Here is a 14036-nt window from a genome sequence, read left to right as displayed (position 1 = left end):
TTCCTTGTGGGCAAATTGTGAGGGAGGTATGTAGCTTTATCTTTGTGCTATCTTGTTTAGGAATAGAATGGGAGGTTTGCCTGTCGCAGTTCCCAGCTTGACTTTTCCCTTTGGCTTAAGTGATTTGGGGGTCTGGAGATTTCTTTTTCTTTCGTAGTCCTGTGTGGGAGGTTTGTGCCCAGGAACTCACTGAGGAAGCAGCTCTGGATGCTAGAGGCCTCCATGACAGGGCCACCTCGCAGCGGGGACCTCTGGGAGGGGGACAGTGGCCTTCCCTCTGGAGTCCTGGCCTCTGACAGAAGGGAAGGCTCACTGAAGCCAAGAACCACCAGCTCCCTCCTGCTCAGGTCCTGTTTTCTTTTGAAGGGAAAGAAACCTAGTCTGGAGCAGCAGTGGGAGGAAGTGGGAGGTGGAACTGCTGAAATCTGCTTCTCTGAATATTTTTGGAGATGCAAATGCTTCCTTGCAGTGAAAGGGAAAGTGTCTTGTTTCTGCAGTTTCCTGGCATTGTGACCATCAGGAGGTGGCCTCCAACCGCCCAGGTATCTCCGGCAGCACAGAAAGTTAGGGGGGACCATCAGGTCTCCACCATCAGCTTCAAAATAGAAAAGCCAAACTAGCACTCCACACTCTGTGGGCGCGCCTTCTGAGAACACAAATACCACGTTTTTGAGGCCGCCTCACAAAGCTCTCTGAAAAGTGGTCAAGGCAGAGGAAAGCCAAGCAACAGGATTCTATTCTTCCTGGAATCGCCCATGACAGTGTGTGGGTGAACACCTGAAGCTTTTTCCCTAAGCCGTTGCTTTGCTTGCAGAGCTGCTGTGAATCTTACAGACAGAAGAAAACTAGAGGAAAATAAGAATTTTATAGATTGAGCATTGAGCTTATATTCGTGATTATTTGAAACTTTTGGTAATTTTGCAGAATCAGGAAACTAGCAAAGTTCTTTTTGAGAGAGGGCTTCTTGTGGCAATTGCTATTCTCTGAGCCAACCTGTTATGAAAAATAAAGGTAACTTTTGAGAAATTAATATGAAGTTATAGTTCAGTGGTATATGGAATGCATCCAGAATCTATCCCATGTTAAGTAGGATGTTCTGCATTTTCAGTACGGCTTTTTAGAAAGAGCACCTCTTGAGAGGCTGCCACTGATTAGCTCTGTGACCTTGGATGAGTGAGATCACCTCTTGGGGTCTCCTGTCCTTGTCAGTTAAGAGTGACCCGAAAGGCCCTGACATTGCTTTGGGCACTCCAATTCTAGATCCTCTAGCTCTGGGGAATGTGGCTGGCTCTTACTTGCCCTGCTCCCGTGCTGGCTTTTCCTTCTTGCTGCCAATGCCGGGGCGAGGGTCCCCACAATGTGTTCCACAGGTCAGTATTGGGCCTGAAAATGCACAATCCTTCCACTCAGGGGACACATCTACCTGTTTCAGTGATGATTGTCCTTCCTCTTGTTTTGGCCTAGTTCGTTTTCCTCACCTATGTGCTTGGAGTGGCCTGGCTGGGTGTGTTTGGTTTCTCAGCGGTGCCCGTGTTTATGTTCTACAACATATGGTCAACTTGTGAAGTCATCAAGTCACCGCAGACCAACGGGACCACGGGTGTGGAGCAGATCTGTGTGGATATCCGACAATACGGTACTTCCTTCTAATTCACCCCTCCCGAATTATTTCATTATCCTCTTGTGCATATGTCTGGACCTAATTATTACATGAGCATCCTTTTAATTGTCATGATCTGTTTCATCCCTTCTATTAGAGTAATTTTATACTTGTCCCTTCAATATGCTATTTTCTGGGTGGAAACATCAGGGAGGCTTTTAGCATGCTAGGTATCAAGATTTCGTTATATTTTCATGTTAAGTGTGTAGTAAAAGAAGATTTTCATAATATGAAACTACTTTATAATGCAGTTCAATCAAAAAAGACTTCCGGATCTCCGCTATAAAAAGATTATATTTTTTCTTTATTTTCAGTTTTATAACATCCAACTTTCCATTCAAAATAATATTGCACACATTGTATAATTCAATTAATTTGCACATCCAACTCCTCAAATCTGGTCTTTTTAAAATGACCAACTGCTTAAACTTCATCTGTATTGAAAAATACAACGTTAGATCCAGACATATTTTAAAGTCATCAGAACATACTCTATAAAAATCATTATCAGCTGTTAGAAACCAGTTCAAACATTTTCTAATGAATGAGATCCCTACAATGGGGATCTAAGGTTGGTTCATTGTGACAAACCCTGGAAGAGACCACTGGCTCCTCCTGTCAATTAATTTGGGACTCGACTTTGCTGCTGAGTAAGAGAGGGCAGCATCCTAAGGGAGGAGTCTCATTACTGCTTCTAGCCACGGTGGTAGGAAATCTTTTCTTGGCAGAAACAACCAGGGGTGGGGGAAAAAGCTTTCATCAGAATTGAAGAGGAAATAACTGTCCTTCCAGAGCTTTTCTGAAGAGAGATGACTATTTCATTTTTGCTGTTTTTCTCATGTGGCTTAGTCTCAACATCTTACCTTACAACATAATACTAAATTTGCTTGAAACTACCCATCAGACTAATCTCTTCTCACAAAGACCAAGGCTGAACAACACTGTTCTTTATGATAGAGCTAAAAACGGAGCCTAAAGTTGGCTGTTAAAGTATTTGTAAATGAATATCTAAATGTATATCATTCCCCTATTCCTTAAAAATAAGTGTTTTGCCACAAATTTTTGGTAATCAGCAATCATCTTTTTAAATCCTCTATATTTGCCTATTTATTGTTATAGTTACTGGTTTCACTGACAATTTGGGGTAATTTCCCATGCTTCCGAAGTATAAAGATGTACTCTTGGCCCGTGTCAAGGATGAAAGGAATAAGGACTTGTTTTCTTCTAATACTCCTTTCCTTACCTCCTAGGAGTGTTTAATATTTAAGCACAAACTTACGCATTAAAGGGGAAAAAAAGCAGCAGCCCACTGGACAATTTTCGTTGCAGAGGAGCCTCAGGGTTTAAGTGAGAGAGAAATCATAGACTCTGCTTGTCCCACCCTCTGGGGTAAAGGACAGTAGTGTTTTTTCTTTTTAAAAAATTTCTGGCCAGGCACGATGCCTCATGCCTGTAATCCCAGCACTTTGGGAGGTCAAGGCGGGTGGATCACGAGGTCGGGAGTTCAAGACCAGCCTGGCTAAGATGGTGAAACCCCGTCTCTACTAAAAATACAAAACTTAGCTGGGCGTGGTGGCAGGCACCTGTAATCCCAGCTACTTGGGAGGCTGAAGCAGAGAACTGCTTGAACCTGGGAGGTGGAGACTGTGGTGAGCCAATATTGCAGCACTCCACTCCAGCCTGGGCGACAGAGCAAGACTGTCTCAAAAAAAAAAAAAAAAATTGATTTTCAGTCCAAAAATATTTTCGAATACATTTATAAGACGTAATAAAAATGAATATAAAAACAAAGTACACATCCAGAGTTTTTTATTGGATTCCCACAAACATAAATTACTCCATCAAACTGCCATGAAAGTTTGAGTGTATACTTGCAATTTCGGAACTTAACTCCTGGCAGACCAGTAACAGAGCTTGGACAGCAAGGCCACAGACCACAACATTCATGAGGCAATGTATTTTGACCTCAATGTGATAAAATGCTTTATGAGGGGGTTGTCCTGTAGTAACTATAGGGAAAGCCTGGCTTTGAAAATTAATCTTTACAAACATGAACTTCCAAATGTGAACCCTCACTGAATAAAGCACAATTTGTAGGGGAAAAAAATAGGCTGTTTAAATCTCTTATGGACTAGTTGGCTTTGCTTTTGGCCTGTTGTTCAAATGGGGCTATTTATTCCAAAATGCTTGTTCTGCAGACAGCAGATCCATCAATTCTTAATGAAGAACATAGCCTACAATTACACTGTAACTGGCATCCAAAGTGGTGGGGTCTATTAAGAACATGAGGCACTATAGTTTGTACTAACATCCTATTGGGGTTCATTTTACAGGTATCATTCCTTGGAATGCTTTCCCGGGAAAAATATGTGGCTCTGCTCTGGAGAACATCTGCAACACAAACGAGGTAAACTCATCACAGTTCAGAATAACCCTTGAGTATTAGGCTGAGAAAAAAGGGTTCTCCCAGCTATAGAAAGAGCGAGAGAGATGGTTAAAATGCTATTAAGGAAAGCTCCTTGTTTAGAATCTTTAAGATTGAGCTATATGTAACCATCACTATTCAGCCATTTTTGACCTACAAAAATGGTCACTTCATATGGTCCAACACATTTGGTGAGAATCCTTAAGAAGTGGAGAGCTTTTCCTTTGGGCAATAATTTAGAGGTGATCCCAAACCTAGAAATATAATAATATATCCAGATTCTTCTCTCACCTCTTCAGAAAGATTTTCAAAGTAGAACACCTGTCACAGAACAGATGTAAGTTAATTTTCATAGAGGAGTTCCTCTATTTCATAGAGGAATTTGTGTATATACCCAACTTTTAATAAATGAGGCCACAGTTAATCATTTATATTTCTGGAATGACTTGCTACTTCTGTAATTCTCATTCATCCTTAATAGGGAGTGTGTCCTAACACTTTGGTTTAAATTGTCTCAGCCCTAGAACATTCTTCAGTCATTGGCTTGTAACTGTTTATAAAGGAAAATTCTTAAATGCATTCGTAGGTGCTTGTATATTTAAGAAAATCCTGGCAAGCTTTTAAGAAGCAGTGAGTTACAGAAATAATCAGCTCCTACCCTATCTGACTTGTCAATTTGTATATCCATAATATGCAGTGGCTTGAAGCACGGCTCCCCATCTTGGCTGCATGTTACAGCCATCAAGGCAGCACTATGTTATACTGATGGCTGAGGCCCAGCCCTTAGGTATTCAGATTTAATTGATTTGGGAGTGAGTCTGGGCATCAGAAAGTTTTTAAAGCTCCTCGGGTGATTCCACCATGAGGCTAGAGCATGAAGAGAAGGCAGGCCCGTGCCCAGTCTTGCAGAGAATAGCTGCAAAGGAGACAGATGAAGCAGCACCCCACAATGAGTGTAGGCCATTTCATTTAACATCAAATGCTTATGTTGATGCCCTGTTCTTTTGTAGTTCTACATGTCCTATCACCTGTTCATTGTGGCCTGTGCAGGAGCTGGTGCCACCGTCATTGCCCTGGTGAGTAATGGCCCCAAGACCACCCTAGTCTAGCCTCCTCCCTCCAGCCTCTAAATGACAGATTTCCCTTCCAGCTTTTACCAGCCTATTGAAGCCAATGATTCTGGCACTCAACCTTGGTTAACTGGCGCCTGTGTTAACTTACCACATGTAGTTTACAGGAAGTATTAGTTGGTTGCCTTGGCACCGATTGTAGGTGGTGTAATTTGGACTCTGGAAAGAAAAGAGGGTATCAACACCTATCAACTAGGCCTAGCATATTACCTTGTTGCACTGAGCACTTAGCTTCATGACTTCAGTCGCAGACAGATGAAATGCTCACGTGAGGCATTACCCATTTCTTTCCCAAGGGATATTAATTTACAAGTGGAAATACGCACATATACATACATTTATATGGTCACTCTCATACAGGGTAGCTATGTTCCATAAAGTCACCTCAAGCACCGAATTAGCGAATGCTGGACCACTGCTCCTAGGGGAAATACAGGGCTAGGTTTCTGTGAGCCTCTGGTCACGTGATTTTCAGCAACCTATCAACACATAAGCTTGTTTCGTGTGTTTCTGTGTAAATACACCGTATTTAATATATATTGTTGATTCCTTAATATTGAATTCATGGCCAATAGCTCTATCCCTATGCCTGAATGAAGCTTCTCTAATGAACATTTTCTCTGGTCAGGCAGTTTGCAACCTTCTTGCACTTAGGGACTCTAGACAGCAGTGCAGCACTATGCTTGGGAGCCATTTTAAGCAGCAAAATCACCCACAAAATGCATAAAAATGTGAAAAACGTGGCACTAAATGTACTTCGGGTATACTTATTTACAGTCTGAGAGCTGAAACAAGAAGGCAGAGTATTGCCTTGTTCAGCCTCAGCTGGGAATGTGCATACCAGGCAACTCAACTTTCACCGCTCTGTACATGTCTGCTAATAACTGCAAAAGAAGTGCCTCAAGTATTAAGGGTTACAAATGAATCTTAGCAAGCAGGCAGTCACAAATATGCAATCTACAAGTAATGAAAATCAAACTGTATAAATACATGCTCTTATGTATGTATGTTTGTATACCTGTAATTTTGGAGGGCTTGGTTTGTGATTTGAGGAAAACCAACTAAGATTGGTAGAGCAAGGGAAAAATCTCAGCTGCTTGTAAATTAGTCATTCCCAGTTTTTCTGACCATTAAATCCCCTTAGAATCTATGAAAAATACCACCTGTAAAATCATGGGGTGACCTGTTCTTTTGGTTGAGCAACAGGTAGGAAAGATAACTGCCTGCTGCTGAGCAGGTGGTTTTGGAAAGATGAGAGGATTAAGGCATTTAGCTTCATCCTTCTCATGCTGTTGACCCAGCTCTCTGTCTTGTTATTCTTCAAACACATCCAAGTCCTTTTAATAAACTTACTGAGGGCAGAACCAACGACTTACATTGTACATGTGTGATGAGAAAAAGTTTGTGTGTGCTAGATAGGAAAATTGTCTATTGAGATTTTAAGTGGGAAAAAAACACCTTAGACTATGAGCAGGCACCCGTCCCCACCCAAGTTTAGAAGTGTCATGGCATCGGCCCTCACTGCCTGTATCTTACTGTCCTGTTTTGTTCTCTTCCACCAGCTGATCTACATGATGGCTACTACATATAACTATGCGGTTTTGAAGTTTAAGAGTCGGGAAGATTGCTGCACTAAGTTCTAAATTGCATAAGGAGTTTTAGAGAGCTATGCTCTGTAGCATGAAATATCACTGACACTCCAGACTAAAGCAGAGTCTAGGTTTCTGCAGTTTTGTTACAGTAATTTGTAAATAGCTTTAGTAAACTCATCTTGCATGGTAGATTAATAAGATAACTTACTGTACATGAATTACACAATAATGAGATCTGGCTATTTCCACATTTTGAAAAGGATTCAGTTATTTACTGACAGTGGTAAGCATCCTTTTTAAAATAATGTTCTCATACTTAAACATTAGAGAGCAGTATCTTTAAATGAATTATTAACACTTTGGAATACTTACATTTTCTGTTATTTTTGATTGCCTGATAACCAGTTTCAATGATGAAAATGAAAACAAGTGCTGAAGATGAAATAGAAGAGAACCATTTTAATCTGGATTTTGTTTTGTCACACCTTCTGGAAAATACTTTGCAAATATGTTCCAAATTTAAAACCATTTTTTTATGATCACATGGTTCACTACCAAATGACCCTCAAATAAGCCAGATGAAAATTTGAAGAAAAAGGTCACCCAGTTCTCTGAAAAGAAAGGATTTATATATGGGTAGTTTTTTTTTTGGTACAACAGTCATTCTGTTAGAGCCCACAAAATTGATAACCTTAAATTGTGTGTTTTGGTAAGTAATAACTGTTTCCTCATAGCTAGTTCTCAAGCTGCATGTAAGATTTTAACGGGAAGAGAAAATAGGCCTGGACCTGAAGGTCTCAAATATGTTGAGAAGGAAGTATGAACTATAAGGAATTTGAGATGTAGATTTATTTTGCAGGAAATACAAGGAAAATAGGAAAGAAGTGTTTGCCGCATCAAGTGTAAAGAATGATACTGAGGATTTTTACATTTTATGATATGAAATAATGGCATTTACAAAATGAAAAGTGTAGTTTCACAACTAAATTTTGTTAACAGAGACTGCATGCTTTGCTTATAGTTCTTAATTTTGGTTTTGACATTCATTTAATTTTTTCCATGTTAAATATGTAGTTTAATTATTTACTCAAAATAAACATTGTTCATGCTTTTAGGCCTTTGGGGGAATTGATTTTTATCCACAGGTAGAAAATGTCTTTGCACACACTACACTTATTTCAAATATACAATGTGCTCCCGAACTTTCGCATTAGTCTTTAAAATTACTCTCAAAATGGTTATAAAAAAAAAAAAATCCTCTCGTATTTCATTTTTGCTTTTTCTTAACAATACCTTTGGCCATTTTTTTCCAGTTCACTATGTTTGTGTACTAACTTTTCTTCAGCCTTTTAATGCGAAGCCAACTAGTAGAGCATGCTTTCAGGATCTGACAGCTCTGCTAGTAGAGCGAGTATTAATACAGAATAACCTTCGCCCACTTTAAAGTCAAGTCCGTCTAATCTAACTAGCGCCTCGCTTTGCCTTCTCACATGCTCACTAGCCATCATGCTCACCCTTCTCTTCCAGATCCACTTCCTCATGATACTGTCTTCTAACTGGGCTTACTTAAAGGATGCGAGCAAAATGCAGGCTTACCAGGATATCAAAGCAAAGGAAGAACAGGAACTGCAAGATATCCAGTCTCGGTCAAAAGAACAACTCAATTCTTACACATAAATGTTTGCCAGAGTGTTTCGGCCGACGTATTTACAGCTCTGACAAATCATCAGACAGCTGCTCTGCAGTACAGATGTGTATCCCACCAAACTAATGTAGATGTACAAACACTTCACTGTCTGTCTCAAGCTGCTGGGATGTATCTCTAGGAAAACCTTCCAGTGGGTAAATCTTTTTCTTTAGAACAAATATTGGAGGTTTCATGTTAGCCATTTTAAAAGGCAACACTTTGACAAAATGATCGTTCATACTTTGGGAATTTGTGGCATGTTCACATTTATTGCTAGGGCAATTCTACCAAGACACTCAATGGAATATGTCACACTCCTTAATAGGGACCTGTGACATGCCAGCATCAAGGGATAAGACCATAAATTCACATATATGCCATCTGTCCTCAAGTGTTATCTACATAGGAAATAAAATGGAATTGATGTAAAGTTCCATTTCTGACAGCTGACATTTATTAAACTTTGGATCAAAGATAACGTGATTCTTACGATTGACTTTTCAAATTAGCTTTTCTCTCCCAAGTCCAGGACCCATTAATTTCCTGAGCCAATCAGAAATATATTTTTCAATAATACTAAAATTAGCTATAATTCTGCTGACCCTACTATTAAAGAATCTGGATGCTGTACTCATTGACAAGCTTTCCAGAAGCAATTTTATAACAGATTTCATTTTAACAAAATACTGATCCAATTTTCATTGTTCTTGAGAAATGTCAGCTTTGCCTTAATGAGTATTTGCTTTACATTTCTAAGAATTTATATCCTAACTAGAGACCCAAATATCTTTCACAGAATTTTGTTCCATAAATGTTTTTCTTAATTATAAGAAGTGTTACCTTATTAAAATGACCACCATTCTAAACCATTTTTCAGTGGTCTGGATACTAAGTTTACAGTTTCATACCAACTATCTAAAACCTAATTGCAAATTGACCACAGACCTCTAACCTCCTACTTTTATAGACTTGAATACTTAAGTAATTTAAATTAGGGTTGGTATTTCATTTTTTTCTTATCTAAATCTTAGTTTCCTGGAATAATAAAGTTTGATGTTCAGCAAGAAAACTGCTTGAGTTTAAGCCATTTTCAAAAGAAACTTGCCTTTTACATTATTGTGTTCCAGAACATTAAGTGACTGTAGGTACTGGGTATTAGTGATGGTAAACTTTGTGTTGTTCTTTATGAAATGATCCATATAACTGTTGGGTGCATCAGTGCTTTTCAAAGGGGCTGCTTACTATAGGGTTAACTATGTATATTCATTGTTAAGAGTTAACTTGTGGTTTGGCTGTTTCCTGGATTTTATAACATATACATGTGCAGAAATGTATTCAAATGAAAGGAAGCATACCTTTATCAAGATGCTATTAAAATTGAACATCAAGTATAATATTTCATTTGGATTCTTTTTTTGGTTAATGCCTAAAAATGCCTATTTGGGATTTTGTTTTTAAATTAAGAGAAGCTCTCTTCTGTGTAGAACAGTTGTTCCAAAATAGCTTTAGTGTTTTGTTTTCCTGTTGCATGACAGATTTAACTATTCTTTCCAGCAGTGGAGGTGCTGTCAGAGTCCAGTGTTCTAGAAGAGGCAGTGTCTAAAGCCTAATTTTACTTTTCTAATTCTGGTAGCTATTACCAGGAATTTTTGAAAGTTTTGTTTAAGTAGTCTAATATTTTTTATGTAAAGAGCATTAAATTTTGCTATGTATAAATTTTTGTAACCTAACAGTGAATCAATATTTTCTATCAGTGCCAAGGGCTTCCTGTAGTTCTATTCAAGTGTTACAATAAATATTTGTAGATAATAGTCAATACTTGTGTATGCTTATTTTAAAGATCTATTTAGGTGGAAATAGTTGTGGATGTACTAAGAGTAATGAAATAAAATTATAGCTTCATTCACTTGCCTTTTTACCATACATAAATCCTATCTTTCTTTGTTCTCAGTATGGTGTCACTTTTGAATAATGTACAGAGTCAAGATTTCACATTGGTATGGAAATCAAATCTGTGAGTGCTAATTGTTTTATTTCTGGCAAAAATCTCTTCAGCAATTAAAGAAAATATTAAATAATCCACTGGGCTGTACTGGGCATAAAAGTGCCACTAGCACTTCTGTAGTTCTCTGTATAAAGTAATTTTTCTGACTAGTTTTTCAGCAAATAAATGCCAGCTACCTATAGGATCAACAAGGCTTAAACTTGGGCAAAGCAGAAACAAAATAAGGGCACGTGTGTAGTTATTTTTCAAACCAAAGGTACAAAAGTCTATTGAAAGATTTACTCTGGAATACAAAAAAACCTAGTTCTAACAGTTGACTCTCTAGAGTAGCAGAGCTAAATATGTTACTTAGGATTTTATTTTATAATCTGTTTAAACTCTTCTCTCTCAACATGATTATGCATTTGGATTCTCTGCATCTGACCTTTCTTAGTGAGGCCCAGCCTTTGTCACTATTGACACATGGCCATTCCTAAATGAGGTGCTGACTCTGGATCATCACCCTTCCTTCACGAATGGCAGAGCAATCAGGAGCTCAATTAGTGTGCTGTTTGTCACACTACTTAGTATCTTCTGTTTAAGTAGCATTTTGTGCAATTTAAGTCACATAAGTCACATGAGTCACCAGAGGAAACCTGTAAATAATGGTTAGATAACATCACAAGCAGCCTCTTAATTATCCATAGTGATCCTGCCACAAAACCTAGGACCCTTTAGAGGGTTGAGTAGAGATTTTTTTTCCAGTTCTGCCTTGTAAAACTTGATTTTTTAAGAGAGGAAAATGAAGTCAATTATAGGGAAGGAGCCCATTCATTTAAAAACAAACGAAATACTTGAAGCCCATTCATTAAGTATGAGGACCAAAGGTTCCATAATAAAGATGCTATCTCAGTCTGTTCCTGCTGCTATAGCAAAATACCTTAGACTGGGTAACTTATAAAGACCAGAAATGTATTTCTTACAGTTTTAGAGGCTGGGAAGTCCAAGATCAAGGAAGGCACTGGCAGGTTCGATGTCTGGTGAAGGTCCGGTCTCTGCTTCCAAGATGGTGCCTTGTTGCTGTGTTCTCCAGAGGGGATCAATGCAGTGTCTTCAAATGGTGGAAGGGCAAAAGGGCCTAGCTAGTTCCATTGAGCCCTTTTATAAGGTCACTAATCCCACTCTTAGTCACCTGCAAAAGGTGCCACCTCTTAATTCTATCACACTGGGGGGTTTAAATTCCAACATATGAATTTTGGAGGGACACATACATTCAAACCACAGACATCAAAAGTAAAGACCAGAGGCAGTATCTTTCTTACTATTTCTAATGCCTAGAAAAATCTGTTTTTATGTTCAGGGACAAAACAGGAGTGTGCTAGGAAAAATGACCTCCTGTTTTACAGGTAGCAGCCCAACTTTGGAGAGAAAAGAACACAGCTTAAACTTCCAAAATGTAGGCCTGGAGTTGACCAATAAGATAGGTTATACTCATTTATAAATTTAAGACAAAAATAAGGAGGTTAAAAGCCAGTTACTTTTATTATAATGAATGAGAAATACTATGACTGGAGAAGAGGTTTCACGTGACTAGATTATTCTTGGTTCACACACTATGGTATGAAAATTATGGGGGGAAAAAAAAAAAACCCACACTGGATTACACACATTTTTATTGAGTTTTGTCTGATGATAGGGAAACATTTACAAAGGAGTAAATGTTATGTAACTTCTCATGGTATGTAAGTTAGAAGCTGGGCAGCAAACATGGTTACCAAGAGTCATCTGGTTCTTCATGAGAAAAGCCTGTTAAACTAAATTAGGGAAAGACAAAAATTAAAATGTAAAAATTTGTGTCAAGTTTATTTGCTATCTTCATAATGTTCTCAATTCCTTCCCTGGGGGGTTTCTGCCCTAGCTTACAATTTATATCAGGATCAATTTCACAAGTCAAAAAACTCAATCGTTTTTATAGTCACTAATTTTGACTGATTCAATAACTTCTTACAGGCAATCTCAAACATCTAACCGTTTCTCTTGGCTGACAAAATGAGCAATTAACAGTTTGTGTATGAAACAGTGTGTAGGGAAAACAGGTACCTTTCGACTTTGTCACTAGATTGCAGCGTGTCCACTAGGGAGCCTTCTTGGACCATCTTTTTTGAGCTCTGATTACATGGAAAGGGTGGAAAATTTTGAAATTAGATACGCATTAATTTTATGAAATACTTTAAGAATGATTTTTGAAATATATATGTAATTTAAAAGTCTAAAAAAGAGGTGACTTTTAAACATGAAATTTAGCAAGCACATCAAAATAAACTATACGGTATGCATTTAACACCCATAATACTTCAGACTTACATAAAATATTAATGTCAGTATTAATGCATTTGATAGATCTTTTCTTTCTTGTTCTTAATGAGCCACCCCAACTTTTACAAATTAAAATCTCTTAAATCTTTTACCTTAAGCAAAAACGCTATGAATTTTTGTCAAGAGTAGTATATTTAAAAGACTCAAGGTTCCATTTGAACTTTTGGATTTCCTATACTTTTCACCTTTTTGTCTTCAATGGAGAAGACGGATTCCCGTCCCAAGAAGTTAAGCCACGGAAGCCCTGGATGTCCCCCACCCACAGATTGCCCTGCCCATGGCACTGGCACCTTATCTGCCAACTCCTGGTCTTGCTCCTGCTGGATGATTTTCATGTATTTCTCTAAAGGATTTTCACTGTGAGCAGATTTGTCTTTTATTTCTTGATTACTCATTTCTAATTCATTTTCCATTTCTAATTCATTTTCTATTTCAATCTTCAGTGATTCTTCAATCATCCTCTATAAAACAGGCACCAAAACAGAAAATACACAAATATATTTGTAAAACTTTTAAGTGTTTTAAAAATGCACTAATATTAATCCCTATCCTTCAAGTACAGCCTGTATGCCAGAGGACTAATTTTTAAAATTGAAGTCATTGCTATCATCAAAGGAAGACAAATATGTCATCTCAATGAAGGAAGGTATTAATCGGCAAGTGTCCTGTGCTTTAGACTTGAATTAACCAAGAGTCCAAGAACATTCATATGTTAGAGTAATTCAAGCAAGACTTAGCAGGTGTGTTAAGTGGACAGAGTAATCCATCTGCTAGGACCAGAATCGGGAGACAGAAGGCAAGAAGAGAACTAGAGGAAGGAGGGAGGGACTGTGTGCCCCTGGAAGCAACTGTGGACTGGCAGCCATCTCCTCCCTTGGGTTCTAGTCCCAGCTAGCTGACACTGACAGTCTCTTCTTTAAACCCTGTTTTCAAAGCAAAGTTCTGCAGCAAAGCACAGTCTACCTTTTTTACAGGCTTGTTTTAAGGATCAGATGAGAATGTACAAAAATTACCTTAAAAAATTATCCTTTACTACAAACCTCCTAAGCTGCACATTCTGTGCAGCCTTTCTCACTGCCTGTAAGACAAGGAGAGGACAGGGATGCCTTTTAAGGCACCTGCCGCACCTCTGACTTTGTACACCAATTGACTCCCCTCCCTGAGCTCAATGTACTTACGAAA

The 14036-nt window shown here is 38.4% G+C and overlaps 2 protein-coding genes across 19 annotated transcripts in view; one reads left to right on the top strand and one right to left on the bottom strand.

Moving 5' to 3' along the window:
* Positions 1-10906, top strand: part of GPM6B (glycoprotein M6B) — a 166676-nt gene extending 155770 nt beyond the window's left edge. For 4 of the 7 annotated variants that reach the window (XM_054470728.2, XM_054470725.2, XM_054470724.2 and 1 more), the window contains 4 exons: positions 1465-1636; positions 3994-4067; positions 5096-5161; positions 8335-10906. In XM_054470728.2, coding sequence (XP_054326703.1) covers positions 1465-1636; positions 3994-4067; positions 5096-5161; positions 8335-8484 — 462 coding nt within the window. In that variant the 3' untranslated portion in view covers positions 8485-10906. Of the gene's footprint in view, positions 1-1464; positions 1637-3993; positions 4068-5095; positions 5162-6777; positions 7091-8334 lie in introns of all 7 variants that reach the window. The other 3 variants (XR_010125425.1, XR_010125423.1, XR_010125424.1) reach the window with 1 other exon arrangement.
* OFD1 (OFD1 centriole and centriolar satellite protein) overlaps positions 1944-14036 on the bottom strand; it is a 44755-nt gene continuing 32662 nt past the window's right edge. For 8 of the 12 annotated variants that reach the window (XM_054470717.2, XM_054470718.2, XM_063660325.1 and 5 more), the window contains 3 exons: positions 13145-13315; positions 12579-12646; positions 12135-12292 (listed from right to left, as the gene is read on the bottom strand). In XM_054470717.2, coding sequence (XP_054326692.1) covers positions 12250-12292; positions 12579-12646; positions 13145-13315 — 282 coding nt within the window. In that variant the 3' untranslated portion in view covers positions 12135-12249. Of the gene's footprint in view, positions 4052-4376; positions 4407-5306; positions 5375-5551; positions 5637-7179; positions 7240-11461; positions 11671-12134; positions 12293-12578; positions 12647-13144; positions 13316-14036 lie in introns of those variants that run through there. The other 4 variants (XR_010125420.1, XR_010125422.1, XR_010125421.1 and 1 more) reach the window with 3 other exon arrangements.

This window comes from Pongo pygmaeus, chromosome X, assembly GCF_028885625.2.
Source record: "Pongo pygmaeus isolate AG05252 chromosome X, NHGRI_mPonPyg2-v2.0_pri, whole genome shotgun sequence".
NCBI classification, from domain to species: domain Eukaryota; kingdom Metazoa; phylum Chordata; class Mammalia; order Primates; family Hominidae; genus Pongo; species Pongo pygmaeus.
This window is presented reverse-complemented; position numbering and strand designations above follow the sequence as displayed.